This window comes from Stigmatopora argus, chromosome 22 (genome assembly GCF_051989625.1).
Source record: "Stigmatopora argus isolate UIUO_Sarg chromosome 22, RoL_Sarg_1.0, whole genome shotgun sequence".
Lineage (NCBI taxonomy): Eukaryota > Metazoa > Chordata > Actinopteri > Syngnathiformes > Syngnathidae > Stigmatopora > Stigmatopora argus.
Window position 1 is genome coordinate 3,072,153 of NC_135408.1, and position 18,097 is coordinate 3,090,249.

The 18,097-nt window shown below is 38.8% G+C and overlaps 4 protein-coding genes across 5 annotated transcripts; 3 read left to right on the forward strand and 1 right to left on the reverse strand.

Moving 5' to 3' along the window:
* Positions 1-209: 209 nt before the first annotated feature.
* On the forward strand, positions 210-4,969 carry dpagt1 (dolichyl-phosphate (UDP-N-acetylglucosamine) N-acetylglucosaminephosphotransferase 1 (GlcNAc-1-P transferase)). The gene is made up of 9 exons (XM_077593153.1): positions 210-694; positions 771-891; positions 1,889-2,102; positions 2,908-3,054; positions 3,176-3,260; positions 3,340-3,528; positions 3,623-3,710; positions 3,895-4,050; positions 4,124-4,969. Exons 1-9 carry the CDS (start codon positions 540-542, stop codon positions 4,187-4,189), a joined length of 1,221 nt encoding a protein of 406 aa, XP_077449279.1. The 5' UTR covers positions 210-539; the 3' UTR covers positions 4,190-4,969.
* Positions 4,970-5,195: 226 nt separating this feature from the next.
* hinfp (histone H4 transcription factor) lies at positions 5,196-10,115 on the forward strand. Its single transcript, XM_077592960.1, has 9 exons — positions 5,196-5,647; positions 6,708-6,934; positions 7,044-7,155; positions 7,866-8,018; positions 8,091-8,168; positions 8,258-8,378; positions 8,478-8,616; positions 9,085-9,209; positions 9,292-10,115. Exons 1-9 carry the CDS (start codon positions 5,488-5,490, stop codon positions 9,614-9,616), a joined length of 1,440 nt encoding a protein of 479 aa, XP_077449086.1. The 5' UTR covers positions 5,196-5,487; the 3' UTR covers positions 9,617-10,115.
* Positions 10,116-10,871: 756 nt separating this feature from the next.
* LOC144068426 (complement receptor type 2) lies at positions 10,872-15,475 on the forward strand. 2 transcript variants are annotated; one of them, XM_077592961.1, is made up of 5 exons: positions 10,872-11,099; positions 13,150-13,317; positions 13,389-13,556; positions 13,635-13,835; positions 14,234-15,475. In XM_077592961.1, the coding sequence occupies exons 1-5, from the start codon at positions 11,006-11,008 to the stop codon at positions 14,245-14,247; spliced, it is 645 nt and encodes a 214-aa protein (XP_077449087.1). In that variant the 5' UTR covers positions 10,872-11,005; the 3' UTR covers positions 14,248-15,475. The 2 variants fall into 2 exon arrangements, with proteins under 2 accessions (XP_077449087.1, XP_077449088.1); XM_077592962.1 differs by having other exon boundaries at positions 13,153-13,317.
* On the reverse strand, positions 14,368-17,564 carry LOC144068427 (cobalamin binding intrinsic factor-like). The gene is made up of 4 exons (XM_077592963.1): positions 17,427-17,564; positions 17,103-17,244; positions 16,911-17,032; positions 14,368-15,015 (listed from the first exon to the last, which is right to left on the reverse strand). Exons 1-4 carry the CDS (start codon positions 17,500-17,502, stop codon positions 14,948-14,950), a joined length of 408 nt encoding a protein of 135 aa, XP_077449089.1. The 5' UTR covers positions 17,503-17,564; the 3' UTR covers positions 14,368-14,947.
* Positions 17,565-18,097: the final 533 nt, after the last annotated feature.

The following is an 18,097-nucleotide window of genomic DNA, read 5'->3' on the forward strand; positions in this document are numbered from 1 at the left end:
GAACGGAAAAGGGAAAGCAAGCTTTCGAAATAAAACCCTACGTAACTAGAGGTCTCGCATTATTTTCCAACTTCGGCTAAAATTCATTGCCAAATTATAACTATTGTATTTCATAGGAATACATGGACATATATCTAATCTTTTAAAACCTCACAAATGTAGGAACTGTGCACAAAAAATCCAAACGTATCTTGTTTTGAAAATAATATCCAGAAATGTGTTGTCACAAACAAGGAACTGGACAACGTGTATTGACAGTAGTGGAGTTTTGTCAAAACGAGTTTATCTTTCTTTTGTATTAACTTTCGAAGGGAGCTGGTATGGCCTGCTTTTGTCATTTATGTAGCTATTCTTCATCTGAACAAATTTATTATTGCAGTTTATCATCTTGAAATGTGAGCATGACGTGTTTATACCCGAGCGGAGACAACCGCAGTTTGTTCATTGACTGAGTGACAGGGCAACGCTACATTACCTACACAGTTCGTTGACCTGTCAACACTTAAAAAGACGCATATACCGAAAAAAACACCTGGAAAATGTCACCCTTGCCATACCTACCGCTAATCATCAACGGCTTCATGTCGGCGCTCGGCTGCTTGGCCACACTGAAGCTAATTCCTGCTTTCAAAGACCATTTTATCGCTGCCAGGTTGTACGGCATTGACCTAAACAAATTGACGAAGAAACAAGTGTGAGTAACACTCCTTGTCATGTGTTTGATGGTGTTCGCGACCATAGCAAGGGGTGAAAATGTTCTGCTTCTCTAGTCCAGAATCTCAAGGTGTCATCAGTGGGACAGTGTTCCTCATCATTCTATTCTGCTTCATACCAGTGCCTTTCCTCAGTTGCTTTATGGGGGAACAGTGTACTGGCTTCCCACATGATGAGGTAGGTCAACACCAAACCCACTGTGTTTCCGTTTGGAAGTAACAAATTACAAATAAATACTACATACTCATCTCATTTGAACCACTTTATCCTCACTAGGGTCGCAGGGGCTGCTGGTTCCCATTCCAGCTGACTTCGGGCCAGAGGCGGGTTGACACCCTGAATTGGTGGCCAGCTAATCACGGGGCACAAGGAGACAAATAACCAGTTACGCTCACACTCATACCTAGGGGCAATTTAGAGTGTCCAATCAGCCTACCATGCGTGTCTTCGAAATCTGGGAGGAAACCGGAGTATCCGGAGAAAACCCACACAGAGAACATGCAAACTCCACACAGGTGGAACAACCTGGATTTGAACCCAGGACCCCCGCTGTGAGGCCAACACGCTAACCACTCTTCTGCCTGGCCGCCTTAAATACATACTGTTGAGCAAAATAATGTGAACCAGGATTCCATTACAGCCTTAGAGATTCCACCATATTTTTCATCAGTTGGAGAGAAAGATAGTATGTCGATGAGTAGTCGTGTTTATCATGCTCTTAACATATGGTCACTTCACTCAATTCACTCAGCTCACCGCTTCATCGGATGGGGGGAAAAAGACTTATATCGGCAGTGTTTATGTTGTACCAATTTCAGACACAACATGTATTAACCATTTTTGATAAAAAGATTTAATTTATTGAGGAAAGGAAAAACAACTAAAACACCGGTCGCCACAGTAACGAAACTAAACGAAAGAGGACGATGTGCGCAAAGATGCCGTCCGTCAGTGATGTCCCTCGTGAGCAACTCTTTCCTTTCTGGTCAGCAGCACAATGGGATTATAAATCATTTTTGCGCTTTCTTTGGTTGCTTTCACAAAGAAAGGGGCTAAGGTTAAGGGTTGTGGCTCAGCTAAGTCCAATCAATCGAATTCAGTTGAGTACCCCCTGAGGTCATCGTGCAACTTTAAATAGTATCAGGTACAGTTATTAATTATGACTTTTATTTAGTTTGTGCAGCTGATCGGCGCACTGCTGGCCATATGCTGCATGATCTTCCTGGGTTTTGCTGATGACGTGCTCAACCTGCAGTGGAGACACAAGCTCCTGCTTCCCACCATGGCCTCCTTGCCACTTCTTATGGTCTATTTCACCAACTTTGGCAACACGGTCATTTTGGTGCCCAAACCATTTAGAGCACTGCTGGGACTGCATTTAGATCTAGGTGAGTTGTGTTGACTGTCATTTACCTACCAGGCACATGATTTGCTACTGTATATCTTCTGAACATTAAACTACACACAGAACAAAATATTTTTAATTTATTAGCAAGTTGACTATCATCACAGAGGGAGTCGTAGAGTTATGAATGACTTTCGTTCCTATACTTGCAATGTAGGATCCATTTCTGGTCAGTCGCATTAGACTGCTAAAGTCAAAATTTACGTCCAAATAGTAGTATAAAAAAGAGGATCGCATTAAAATAGAAAAAGTAAAATGCTGTACTTACCATCATTGCTTTGAGGTGGATGAAGAGTTAGGGTTCACATTGATTTATTTGCAAAAGAAAGCAGGGAACATGCAACTTGCCAGCTCCTCTACGCATCCCTCCCTCAGGCCAATCTGACATACGGTGCGTTTAATTAAATTGCAACTTTAAATTACTGCCCTTAAATTGTTTGACTTTGACTGTCGGTGACATATGGTCTGTGTGACCTCAAAACTGCATAGGGCGACAAGCAAGGAGTTTCGCCGGAAGATTTAACTTTGACCTGAACTCAGCATATCTTTCCTATTGTATATTAGTGTCTCTACTTTTCATGTTTAGAAAGTAGATCATAAAAAAGTAGAATTTAGTACATATTGATTTATACTATACTAAACTATACTAGTTAGCTAATAGAAGCTAACAGAAACTGGTGCTGGTGATGAAATGGCGGACTAGGCAGACGGATTATAAAGTCCAAACGCCATAGGTCAATGACATTGTAACGGAAGACTTCCTGTCATTATTCTTTTTTCTTTGACAGGCATCCTTTACTATGTCTACATGGGCATGCTGGCAGTCTTCTGCACCAACGCCATCAACATCCTGGCTGGTATTAACGGAATCGAGTCAGGTCAAGCTCTGTTCATCTCAGGCTCCATCATAATTTTCAACATGCTTGAGCTAAACGGTGTGTTGCGGTAATCCTGCAAAATCTAGTTAATGGCGTCAATGTGCTTCTCCCTCATCAGTGACTCTGGGGGAATTTATGTTTGGTGACTTTGGTTTGATGTATGAATTCTTTTTTCTAGGGGATTACCGCGATGATCATGTTTTCTCTCTCTACTTTATGACTCCATTTTTCTTCACCACATTGGCCCTTTTTTATCATAATTGGTACGTCAACTCATCTGATGCAGATTATGGAAATCCACAGACTACGTTTGTTACGTTCTTGCCATCTTTTTTGTTACAGGTACCCCTCATCCGTGTTTGTCGGAGACACTTTCTGCTACTTTGCCGGGATGACCTTTGCTGTTGTTGGCATACTCGGTCACTTCAGCAAAACAATGCTTTTGTTTTTCATTCCTCAAGTAATTAACTTCATCTATTCCTTGCCCCAGCTTTTTCACATTATCCCCTGCCCAAGACACAGACTTCCCAGGTAGTTTTCTTCTGATTAACCTAAAGCTACCAATGTACATCAATTTCATCTATGATGCTTTTACCACTTTCTCTCTAATTATTGCACACTAAAGGTTGAATCCAGATACAGGCAAACTGGGGATGAGTTACTCTAAATTCAAAAGAAAAGACCTTTCCAAACTGGGACATGGTATTCTGCAGGTAATTAAAGACCTCAACTGACACTGAATGTTATCTGATTATGATTATTTATTAGCTGTTATTTGTATTGTTTTTTTGTGTCAAAACCTATTTTGTCATTATGCATGTAATAATTCAAACCGTGAATAAATCTACATATATATATTATATATATTACCAAACTAAGCCCTTTTTATCTCGACAGGTTGCAGAGTTATTGAAGCTCCTTGAGGTGCACAGAGGCAAAGAAGAAGAAGATGAATTTATTGAGTGCAACAATATGACAATAATAAATCTGGTGTTGAAATTTATCGGACCAACCCACGAGAGAAATCTTACTTCAATCATTCTCCTGATACAGGTAGAAGCAAAAAAACCCAGACAGAATTTTACTTTCATAAGAGCATAAATGCTTCACATTTTGTTTCATGCAGATGATAGGAAGCGTATTGGCTTTTGGGATCCGTTACCATCTGGTGCGGCTCTTCTACGACGTCTAGAAGATGATGACAGAGAAACTTATTTCTGGAACATTTTTTACAGGCCCATTATTGTATGTGCCTTTGAAACTATTCTATTACCTCACTTGCTCCTCAGTGTCAGGACGATTACAATTGATTAGAATATGCGCACAACAAGCATCAAGACAAATGTTCCCCTTATGAATCAAATTTCAAGGAATTACCATCTGTAGCATGATTTCACATCTTGCTCATTTTAATAATGCTTTCCACCAAAAAATATATTTTTGTATTGGTGTGTAAGGAACGTAGTGAAGGGAAGGGAGGTGAAATGTGAACTCATGGAGCTGAAAAGCAGTCCATGCTTCAAACCTATCTTTTCACTGGACTCAACATCTGGAGATGTTGTCAAAATAATGGATATTAATTTGATCACCCTTGTTATCTTTTCTGTGGGGGAAATTCAGTCCCAGAAGCAGCAGAAGAGCAAGCGTCCACATCATATTGGGGAGACCAAAACAACTAACCATACATGCAAATCATGGAAGACGGCCGATGGGTGGGTACCTTTGACGCAGTTAACAGGCATAATAACATGCAACATGGGACTGTATTATGATAGTCCACTGGAGAAAAAACAAGATCATTTTAAGTTACTGAAAAGGGTAAAGGTATTCTTTTGTTTCATTAAAGTCTCAATGTTTTATTGAAAGGCACTGGATACTGTTCTAGAATAACTAAAAATGACATGCAGGTGAATGTAAATATGGTTGACTTAAGATGTAAAATAAAAAGTGAGACCCACAAAACCTATCACAATTCTGTGTGCTGGTGTTTTAAACATTTATAAATTCAATACCAATTGGAATTCAATGTTTTGGATTTAATTCTGACAATCCAATAAATGTGTTTGACGTACATTAAGTGGGGTTTGTTGAATTTGATAGATGTTGATTTTGCCCTAAAATAAAATGTTTTTGCCGTACTACTATAAGGTACTTAAATACCCGGAACGAGTAAATATACTGCGTGTTTCCGTCGGGCCATGAAGAGCGTTGCACACGACACCCCGTTAAAATCAATTTGTACTACTAGATATAATGTAGATGAATATAAATAGCTATAGATATATTGTTATGTCCTGTTTCTGATTCTCAGACATCTGGGGCATACACACGAGCTTTTATTCGAACAATAATGTAAACAATTCTTTGTCACGATCTTTTCCACCTGTTTTAAAGAAAATAGATAATTAACCAACGTCGCGTTTTGGATTTATGGCAGGTGGGGGAGTCAGGGATTGACTCTTGTTTTTTTTATTCATCAATCATAAGGTGATGGCTCCCAATAAACGGCTACAGAAAACACTTATGAAATTGGAATGTGAATGGGACTCTTGTCAGGAATCGTTCAGTCAGATGGAAAGTTTCTGCAAGCATTTAGAGCTTCACTTGCATACTATGAATATGGCAGACGAGAGTGAAGAAGATCCAGAGGGTGAGTAGAAATTATTATTATCAGAACAACATTAAGTTTAAGGGAGACTTCACATATGTCGTGTGACAAGCTAGATTTTTTAAAGGTGATCATTTCCACCATTAATTTTAATAATACTACAATCAAAAGTTGACACTTAAAAAATGTAACCCTTTATAGGGCAATTGCCATGCATGCCATCGACAATAATAGACGTCTTATTCATTTGAACTTGGAGGACTTGCCATGAATGCTCATCTTTAGACGTCCAATTCAATTTGGCTGGGAGAGGCGAATGAATGAATGAATGTTTAAATCTATTCCATTGGTTTTTGATAGGTTTATTATTAGGTATACTTTAATCAAATCAGAGAGAGATCATTGACATACTCTAGCTACAAACTTGCAAGGAGAATCCACCCTGACTCGTCCTCGTCCCAGATGATTCTGAAGAAACGGCATCCTCCTCTGTCCATTTAGTCGCGCATAATTCAAAACATCTAAGGTAATCTGATTCAAACAATTGCATAAGATAACTGAATAACACCATTGAGGTCAAAAAACAACTGCCACAACAATTTCATATCAGGTCGGAAACCAAAAACACCTGCGTAAGAATTTGCACAAGTAAGCAAATAATTTCATATAAGGTAAACAGAGCGACAGTATTTTTTAAACAATATGCGAGTATTTTCGGAAGTTGATTTGATTATCGCCATCTGCCCGAATTCAAGTCAAAGCAATTTAAGAGTCCTTTGTAGATCTTCATTGCTAACTCAGATCAACAATCCTTGGCCTGGAACGTGATGTCAATAGTCCTGAAAACAATTAAATGGCCTCGAAAACAGCTGTGGGGGGAAGTGTCCTCAAGCTTGCTCGGTCCCTACTTAAAATATAGCCCAAATTAAAATATAGCTTCATTACCTATTAATGATTATTGAACATATAATAACATCCCAGAATAACCCCAACAGTTTTCTAATAATTATTTATGTATAAACCATTTCACCAAAAATGATTGATCAGATTGTTCCTGTTTTCACAGCTGTATTGAACTTACTTTAGTAAATTTTATGTCCAGGAGAGAGGAACTGTCTTTGGAGAGACTGTGGGTTCTGCTCTGTGGAAGGTCCAGGAGAGTTCCGGCGACATCTCTTCTTTCACGGTTACCATAACAAGCTGAAACAATTGGGCCAGAAGGTGCTTAATGGGCAGGCAGAAATTGGTACGTGCTCTATGGGCTTCCAGAACCACAACATCATTCCAGAAATCCCTGACAATTTCATCTGCCTGTGGGAAGAGTGCGAGGTAAACCTGGAATGATGATCGCGTGTTTGTTTTCATCCCAACCATATTTTGCCACAGAGCATGTAAGGTTTCAACATGAAAGTGCTTTGTCTTTTGCATGTTCGTCAAGCAACCACCTTTTGAGAATCCAGAATGGTTTTACAGACACGTGGAGCTTCACAGCTTGTCTTTAGACATACCAGCAGGAGACTGTGAATTCCCAGTGCGTTGTGGATGGAAGGGTAAATCATCAGAGCATGATGGTAGTTCAGAAAGAGCAATTGTTTTCTGCGCCAGTGTTCCCCAACCTTTTTTGAGCTGCGGCAGACTTTTTGCATTGAAAAAAAAATCTAATCTCTAGGGACACCACCATTTGAAAATCTTTTAATTTAAAACTATGTCAGCTATATTAACAGTAGTCATTCTCATCAAAGTTTTATCAGCAGGAATCACATAAACCTCCAACATTATTCCAAAATCTAACTTTCACACTGACCCAATGTCACCAAAAGTTGATGTCTGCGGACCCTGAACAACTTGCGGTTCGAGTGATGCAAAAATAAGTAATGCTATTTTTTAATTGCATAATTTTATGACTTTTCTCCAAATATTACATACATCTCCTAATATTACAGTAAAAAAGGTGCTCACTTTACGTCGGCAAAAGTTGATGACCTAGAAACCAAAAAAATAAGCAACAAAATGACTGTTTCACAATTTGAATCTTGAATAGTATCATCTACAATTTAACGTTCATCATGTTTTGATTTTAACCTTGTAATAGTTCAATCTTAATCTCTTTATATTCATACTCATTTTTCTTTCTGAATATTACGTTGTAAGACTTCTTGCAATTACTCACGGCACACCAGTGTGCCGCGGCACAGTGGTTGGGAATCACTGTTCTACACAAAGCTATAGTATTTTAAGTTTCTGGTTTCTGCTTACATAGATTGCGAAGCCACTGCTAAGGGACGTTCTAAATTACGGGAGCATTTACGCAGCCACACCCAGGAAAAGGTAGTGGCGTGCCCAGGTTGTGGAGGAATGTACGCCAATAACACCAAATTCTTTGATCACATCATTCGGCAGAGTGCCATGGAAGGTAAAAAGGAAACAAAACAAGACGCCTGATAGTTCTTTTTATTCTATATGCTCTTCTTTATGTTTACTCTAGGTCAACGATTCCAGTGCTCCCACTGCTCCAAACGCTTTGCAACAGAGAGACTGCTCAGAGACCACATGAGGACACACGGTTAATTGCTAGCTAGTCATTTAAATTGGATTTCAAATGTTTTTGTGGAAATGTTTGATCCATAAGGTCTTATTTTTTCTTTTGTTTAGTGAGCCACTACAAGTGCCCATTGTGTGACATGACTTGTCCATCACCATCAGCCCTTCGCAACCATATTAAGTTTCGACACAGTAATGAGAAGCCATATAGCTGTGAATATTGTGAATACAGGTACTGTAGGGCTATCCTGTGTCTTATTTCTAAAAATTCGGTATAGGGGTATGTCCTCTTTAGAAAGTTAGAATGACATGTTTGATATTTAATTCGTAGCTGTAAGACTCTGGTGGATCTGCGTAAACATCTGGAAACCCACAGAATTGAGCCTGGCTACCATTGTGATGTTTCTGGTTGTAGTTTTACTTCACGCACGCTGGGCACCATGAAAATTCACCACCAAAAGGAGCATGAGGTAAAAGTGGCAATGCAGTATAGACATGCACACACTTTTGCTAAGGTTTTGGAATTGTTTCATAAAGGTATTTTTGAAATTTTACATACATTTGATCAATATCAGTGTTCCTGTTCTAGAATTAGCAACACGATACATATTAACTATTTTTCCAATAAAACAATTGCATTTCTTGGAAAATAACTATTACGCTTACCACCGCAGCAATGAAACTAAGTGGATTAGGGCAGAGTGCCTGAAAAAGCCTGCCTTTGAGTACATAACTACACGAGCCTCTTTGCCTTCTTGGCCAACAGTAAAATGGGATTAAAACAATGTTTTGCCCTTTTTTTAGTTTAACAAAAAAGGGCTACTCATTGTGATTCATTGAACTTCTATGTATCGATTTTCCCCTGAAGGTGATCCTGGGACTTGTAAATGGCTTTTTATGTGATCGCCGCTAGTAATACTAAAATTGTCTTTGTTCAGGGGAATTTTATAGCTCGCTACAAGTGCCACGTGTGTGATCAGTGCTTCACCAGGGGAAATAATCTCACAGTCCACCTGCACAAGAAACACCAATTCAAATGGCCATCTGGACACCCAAGGTTCAGGTAGTGACATCGCCCACATATGATGAATTGAAAATGGTTTTACAGAGACATATGTGCAAGGTCATATTAATATTTCTACCAGATACAAGGAGCACGATGACGGCTTCCTGCGGCTGCAACTGATTCGTTACGAGAGCGTGGAGCTGACCGAGCAACTCATGCGAGAGAGGCAAAGTAGACACGGCGATGATTCTCCCGCAGCCAGTCCTTCGGAGATGCAGGTTGAGTTGAGGGGGCTTCAGCTGGAGGAGCAGAGGTCAGAGGTGCCCGCCGTCGGCCCCGAGGAGGGGATACGGGAAGAGGGCATGTTGTATGTTATAACTGGAGATTTGGCACCGGGGACGAATGACACCATTTTGCTACAGTATCAGCATACAGTTGAAGTAAAAGACGAGCACACAATCTGACATCTTCCAGGACTGTGGAAACACGACTGAACTGACCATACGGTGGCGTAAACTCAACTGACTGCAGAAAGTAACAAATTGCAGATATTAGACTTTTTTCTAAAGGTGGAGCTGTATTTATTTTGTTTCTAGCTCAACTGAAACCAATTTTCTTTGAAGAATAAAAGAAAAGAAGGTTGTTTTTTTTGTCCATCAAAATGGGAAGCCTTACGGAATGTACTTAGTATTTCTGTGGAATGTTTTTCCCCCATCTTGCTCGCCGATGTGAACAACCGGATGAATGCACTTTTGTCTTTGTGTAATGATCTTTAGTATTTTTGTGTAAACATTTGAATCCACTGCATTCTACCTCCTGTATCAAAGAGTAGACATATTTTACCGTGACATGAAGGTTAATGTTACGTATGATAACAAAGATGTCTGCCCCTCGACAATTTGATGTGGAAGGACTAGCACATTATGTATGCCTAACCTAAATTAAAATTCAATTTTTAAATGACTTGCTTTGAAATGCCTGTTGTTCACCCATCTAACAATTTTCTATTCCGCTTCATGTTAAAGTTTGCGGGAAGCTGGAGCGTATCCATCCTAACTACATAATGCAATGAGTGGTTTTCGCCACTCGCCAGCCAATCAGAGGGGAGGAAAACTGGATTATTCATTCTCGCATGTATGCGTTCAGAGTGGGAATTGAAACCTGAGTAAGGCAAGTGTACCACAACATCAGTCCATTCTTTTTCATTTTCAAACCTCCAAAATTTATTTTTTTAAATGTGTATTACACTGTTTTTCAGTATTGTTAGTTTGTGTTCTGCTTTTACGTTACATATCCATAATCGAGATCTAAAACGTTAACGTTTTCAGTGACACATTCCAAGGGGAAAAATATGATGTTATATTACTAAAATGAAGTATTACTGTACTTCAACACAATATTCTTATACATTAGCTTACATTTTCCAGTGTGAAATGGGTGTCCATTCAAGATCATTTTATTAACAGTATTTTACTGTGCCCCAGATTATATTTTCTCTAGTGAAACTCACATTTTCTAAGCAATCTGTCAGTGATACGGAAATCATATATGCAAACAGATCTCAGGAGGAATTTTTTATTTATTTATTATTTAAATTCAAACAGGAATCAATTCTTATTTTTTTTTTCCACCCAGTTTGCCCCTGGTCCACAATCTTAAGTGTGTAGAAGATTAAGGAACACACAAACACACACACAGCTTAGTGTGCTACTCCATCTTCTTCCCTCAGCTCTCCTAGGTCAGCTAATGCGCAAGGACAGGAAAGTGTTGGCGCCTTAATGAACATCATGACTTGACTGACTTTGTAGATCCGCAGGTTTTTCCAGGATTGTTGCAACGGAAACATAAAAGCTATGAGGTTTCATCCTCTGCTGCTGCTCTTCTTTACTTCCTTGCAGAGGGCAAGCTGCCAAGTGTCTGAATGGATCAAAGACGTAGAAGTTAGTGGTAAGATCGATTATGCTGCCTTGTTTGCTGCTGACAATGCTGGTTTCAAGAAGAGATCTTTTATTTTTCAAGCCTAATGACTTTTTGCTATTTAATAAGTCAATATATAATTTATCTGAGGAAAATATCACTGCTCGTCACCAAAAGTTTACTGTGATGCCCAACTTAGAAGTGGACAATATAGTAAGCGCCAATTTTTTGGGACATAAAACCAACTTTAGGTCTAATGCATTAAGAAATTAGTTTGATGTAATAGTTTTTGTGTTGCATGTCAATGTTTCGTTTATAACATTTAATAAGATTAATTACAAAAGATTATTTACTCCTGGTATTTTTAAAATATTTGTAAAGGGGGGAAAATGTTTAATCTGCACAATCTCGCTCACTCTTATATTCTAGGGCATTGTGTCAAAGTGGTGGCCCAGGGGCCAAATCTGGCCCGCCGCATCATTTTGTGTGGCCCGGGAAAGTAAATCATGAGTGCCAACTTTCTGTTTTAGGATCAAATTAAAAGGGAGTATAGATGTATATTAAATTTCCTGATTTTCCCCCTTTTAAATCAATAATTGTAATTTTTAATCATTTTTTTCTGTGTTTTTAGTTCAGAAATCATTTTGTAAAATAAAAAATTAAAAAAAAGCTAAAATAAATAAATTTTCAGATCTATTAAAACTGAATATTCAGGGATTTTAAACCAGTGCTTTTAATCCATTTATAAAAATAAAAAAATCTAAATATTATATCTAAAATGGTCCGGCCCTCGTGAAATCAAGTTGACGTTAAAGCGGCCGCCGAACCAACCCGAGTCTGACACCCTTGTTCGAGAGCAGGGGTCGGGAACCTTTTTGACGAAGAGAGCCACAAACAATTCATATTTTCAAATGTTATTCTTTGTGAGCCATACTACGAATTTAAAAGTCAAAATACATACACGTAAACGAGTGCCTTTTCTATTTTTTTGTAATTTCACCACTTTTAAAGTGGATAAAACAGAATATTTTTTTAAATGTTCTTATGCTGTTGCTAATCAATGAGAGGGTGCATTCCAGAAGTCTACTGCAAAAAAATGAAGATTAAAGCAAAAAATATGAAGATTAAAGCAGTTCTAAATGTAATATCTCAGTTCTGTCAACAGCGATTTCCATATTTTAGCTCACAGGTTAGCAAAGAGCCAGATGCACCCATCAAAAGAGCCACATGTGGCTCCCGAGCCATAGGTTCCCTACCCCTGTTCTAGAGGAAAACAATCTTAGTGGGGAAATAGGATTTTGAGATAAGAAATCGAGGCCGATCACATAATTTTCAGAGGATCAGAGGTTACAAAAATCTTTGACATAAAACCAACTTTAGGTCTGTTGCATTAAGCAATTAATTTGATGCAATAGTTTTAGTGTTGCATGTCAAAGCACAGTTTCATTTATAACATTTAATAAGGAAGAATTTTCTTTTTTAAATTACAAAATATTGTTTACTCCTGGTATTTTTAATATGTAGGTTGCCAATTAGCTTGATGTTATATTTTAGTGTCGCTTGTTAAGAAAAAAAAATATTTGTAAAGGGGGAAAAAATGTTTATCTGCACAGTCTCGCTCACTCTTATATTCTAGAGGAAAACAATCCTAGGGGGAAATAGGATTTTGAGATAAGAAATCGAGCCCGATCACATAATTTTCAGAGGATCAGAGGTTACAAAAAAGTTTGTTTTTTAAAAAATGTTCATTTTCTTTAAAGTGTTTACTTATTGGCCACTAATGACGCGATAGACGTCCTATCTATCGATGGCTGTGAAACACAGTCACTCAATGCCAGCCTTTACTATTGAAATGGATTAGAGATCTAAAACTGCGAAGGACAGTACTATAAGAACTATCGGATCAGGACTGGGCATCGGCAGATGCACAAAATCGGGTGAATCGGACTGAACTTGCATGCAAAAATATCCAATCGGTATTTCCTAGTTACATTTACTCTTGGAAAAATAATAATTTTATGCGTCTTTTTTGTACGATATTTTAAAGTTTTCAGTAGAAATCTTTCCAATGTGTGCCCAGTAGGAGACACAGAATGGATTGCCAAACCAGATTTTCTTGGGGACATATATTGGTCAGGAACAGCCCCAGTTTGTGTCTCTGGCTGCAAGGCACGCCACCGGGAACTCAGGAGAGACCCATGTGGAGACTCCAACTGCTGCTGGCTGGGCTACAAATCCTTGTGCAGAGGTAAGGCAAGAAAGAGCTATACAGTACTAAGCAGTCACAGTACGGTGCTAAAATACTTGTTCTTATGCTAGTGAACTGTGGCAAGCCAGATGTGGATCACAATGGAATCGTATATGGAAATGACTGGTGGGTGGGATCTGTGTTGAATTATTCTTGTCGCCCTGGCTTCATGCTGGTGGGGAACGCCTCCAGGACTTGCCAAGCAAACGGCCTCTGGACTCCAAATCCCTCTTGCCTCAGTATGTGGATGTAACTCTACAGAACATGGCACCCCTCATTTTGATGTTTTATAATCTCTGTCTTTTTACCTTTTGCAGGAATGTGCAAAAAAGGAGCCATAGAAATCAGTGAGCGGGAACTCAACGGGACATGTAGCTCTACCTGTGCATACAAAAGCTACTCAGGGCCTTCCAAACAGGGCTGCACTCAGATTAATAACTGCAAGAAGAAGGAGACTGGCTGGAAGCGTTTCTTTGCTCAGTGTATTCCTTGCATCTGTGACTGTGCATTATCTTGCCGTGAGTATCTTTAACATGCCAGAACGCTCACTTTAATAGAGTCTGTGTAGTCTTAGACATGGTGTGTGGTTATTATGTTTCTCTCACAGTTGAGAAGTTTTTGGGGTGGCATTTCAAATGAGTGCTTCTCTGTGCTAACATGAGTTTTCTATGGGTTTTCAGGCTTTCTCTCCAATTTCCAAAATATACATCTCAGTTTAATTAGAAATCTAAATTATTCTTAGATGTGAATAGGATCTGCTTGCCACCGGTCCAGTCCAAAATGAAGATAATAAGGACAATCATTAGTATAAAATTTTAAAAATGCAAATGTAGCTGAATTGGACCCAACTAAAATTGTGTGCTTTGTTTAGAATTTGAGACTGTTAATGACCCATTTTTTTCCTTTCTCTTTTCAGTCTCCACTGGTTAATAGTAAATGAAGACACTGATGGGAGACATCTGGAGATAAAAACAGCAAATTGTTCATCTGTTCTTACTGTGCCTTTTGAGTACAACAAGTATTATTTGGCAATTATTGAATCAAGTCAAGTCATATTTGTTTCTCTTTATTATACAGCATGACCAAGAGTTTTTTCTCTCAAAGTGAACTATTGAAGAGGGACCCAGGATGGATAATTATTAACTATCACTGTATATGTTATACTTAAGCTACTGTTTTGTTGATTGAAACTTAATGTGAACCACACAAGTGGAATGAAAATGAAGATTAGTGGCTCTACTGCTTTGTCCATCTGTCCCTAGAGGAGCTGAAACCTTAATCTCATTGCAAAAGGGAGGAGCATCCCTGGGCAAGACAGTTTTAGAGGAGAAAATGTTGATCCGTTTATTTTTATAAACAGAAGGCATCTGGAAGGTCCAAAAAATGGAATGACCCTGGATCAATAATTTAGGGGCAAGATATTAATTTTCAACTTGTAAAAATGGAATTTTAAAGATGAAGCATTGTCTCTGCTCTATTCCTGCCCAAAATTATCCAAATCTTACTTTATGGCATCTCTTATTTTAATAATTTCTTGTTTTTAAAGATGCATATCGTGTACTTGCTATACTCAACCATCAAGTTACGCTATTCAGGTGATTTGGTGGGATCTACTAAAGGTCTTTCACGCCTACTTGTGCCAAGTAGTGAAATTCAACACAATGTGCTCATTTGGTGCTGGTATGTAGCAGCCAATACCTGTGAAATAGAGAAATAAAGTAGTTTAAAATAAGCGTTAACAGACAAAAATCACCAATATATCCTCTTGCTATGCCCATATCTAATAGGGGTGTGTGACAATGTATTGATATGGTGATATATTGTGGTTTGTATCTGGATAAGTTTTTTTATATACTCTCGTCAAGAATCCATATACAGTGGTACCTCTACATACGAGCTTAATTCGTTCCGGGACTGAGCTCGTATGTCGATCTTCTCGTAACTCGAACGAACGTTTCCGATTGAAATGAACTAAAAACAAATTAATTTGTTCCAACCCTCTGAAAAAACGCCAAAAACAGGATATTAGATTGGAAAAAATGTTTTATTTCTTCTAATTCGCCATCTTTTAACAAAGTAACACATAACTAGTGGTTTAATAGTAATAAAAAGTGTTTAATAGAACTAAAATTAGACAGATTTCGCGGAGGGTAGAGAGAGGCACATAGAGGGGGGGGGGGGTTGACTTTCCACGGCAACGCACTCGTAACCGAACAAACAAATTTAAATTAACTTGGATTAATATATACAGACACACTCACACATACATTTAATCTATCTTTACAGAAAACTGAATTCTAATTTTGTTTTACATTTTTATACTTTCTAGCCGGGTTAGCTATTTGCCACGCCTCCACCATCACATTCGCTATCGATGGGCTGTTTGCTGCTGTACTCCCTTCAAAATATTCCGATAATGATGCACACAAATGTCCTCACAATAGGATAACGCACGACCACTTGCCAACGAGAAGTAGTCTTGAATTAGCGATCGCTTCGTTAACGGGAGCTAACAGGCTAAGGGGGGGAAAAAACACTGAAAAAATGCAACGCTCCGCTCAGTGCTCGCAGAGACGTTACATAGAGGTATAGTTGCAACCAGAGATATTACACGAGGAGTTGCGGGGGAGAGAGCAAGTGCCCCTGAGAGCCAACGAGAAGTAATATACTATACTGCTCGTATTAGCGATCGCCCCGGCATTCGCGCTGAGTGACGGAAAAAAACACTGAAAAAAATGCAACGCTCCGCCCAGTGCTCGTAGATATCTGTTATACATGAAAGAGATGCGGCAAAAAAGACAGTGCGCTACAATGATACACAGCCTCTCATGTCTTGGCCAACTGGCTTTCTCGCATCTCGATTTTTTTCTCGTATGTAGAGATAATTATTTGCTCGAAATGTTCCTCCTATCTCGAGCTGCTCGTATGTAGAGGTGCTCATATGTAGAGGTACAACTGAGTTGTTTAAAAAGGTGTGACCATTTAATAAAGAACATGTTACAGAATTTTTTCCATTGCAAAAATGTCTCTGTGGAAGACATTGATTTGCTTAAAATAATGCTGCAATAATATAGTGCTGTTGTATTTATTATGTTGCACTGAAATATTCTCATAGTCTTTGAGATAAATACTAATAGCTTTTGACAATTTCGCCACCAAAGTGCAAAAAATAAACACCGTTTTTTTTCATTTAGAAATGGCTTGTTTTCTCTTTTATTGTAGATTATCTATCTTGATTTTCTGGACTGTGTCGATAACTGTTGTATTATTTGGTGAGATAATTGTTATTGTATTTTGAGGTACCCAAAGGTTCACATTTTCCCATCTCTTGAATTCTGCATTATACCATTTATTTTGTATTTTACCTTTTATATTGTAAAGGCATCTTGTGGATGACACTCATGTACTGACTGGGTTTATAAAGTAATTCCGATGCTCTTCATATTTTTATTTATCTCTTTATTAGTGGGGAATCGGTAAACTAATAGGTGTCTCAAAACAGCACGTGAATGAAAACGAAAATCCCCATGTCTCATTCATACTCATTAAGAGATGATCTCTAAGATGGGATGTACTGCGGGGAGGATACTCACCCACATCCAAAGGCGTCTTTTCAGACAAAAGCAGCCAAAAAGTTTGATCTCTGGGATTTCCGGCCACGCCATTCACACTCTCCAAACGCAGGCCATAGTTTTGGTCCAACGTCGTGGTGTACCTGATGGATGCAAAACATGAGTTGCAATTTGGATAGATATTTGAGATATTATTTGATACTGAGGTCTTACGTGAAATCAGGATGGGATTTATGTATTCTCGACAAAGCCCCTAGCAGCACCCCACGCTCACCCACCGATGTGAAATAGGTCTGGGGGGATTTTCCGTTCAGGACATCGACAACAGACAGACTGAGCGGAACAGACGCTTCTCCTGAACAGCAATGTTACATGACATATCAGACAGTAGAAAAGTTTACTTCTGTGATTCCATGTATGGATTCATGTAATGTACGTTAACCAAGAAATATACAATAAATAAACAAGTAATGACCAGTGTGTTGCTGTGTTTGTATTTGTTCTTGAAATTGTGTTCAAATAATGCAAAATTGTTACCTGCAATTGTGAGAGTCCCTTGAATGGAGAACACCAGGATAACCATTGAGAGGATTGCCATTCTTGTTGATGCCATCTTGTTTGAGCCTTCACTTGCTTCTCCCTTGGGCTTTATTTATACTGCCGTTGGGATGGGCTGGCCAACTCGCTTTGCAATTGCTTGTTCGGATTGCGCCATGTAAGATAAGATAGCCAACTCGCTTTGCAATTGCTTGTTCGGATTGCGCCATGTAAGATAAGATGGCCAACTCGCTTTGCAATTGCTTGTTCGGATTGCGCCATGTAAGATAAGATGGCCAACTCTCTTTGCAACTGCTTGTTCGGATTGCGCCATGTAAGATAAGATGGCCAACTCGCTTTGCAATTGTTTGTTCGTATTGCGCAATGTAAGATAAGCTCGCCAACACCTTTGCAATTGCTTGTCCGTATTGCGCCAGTTTGTGTGAGTTATAAAAATGTTTTGTTTGCACAAACTTAGCCCTGCAAATGTCTATATCAGCCCAAAGTTTTGTTTGCATAAACTCTGCCCTACATCGTTGTCATAGAGTAAGATATGCTGATTCACTCTTTGCAATTGCTTGTTAATATTGCATCAGTTTGGTGTGAGTTATAAAAAATGTCGGGTCATGTTGAGTCATCTGCTCTGCAAATGTCTGGGCGTATCGGCCCAC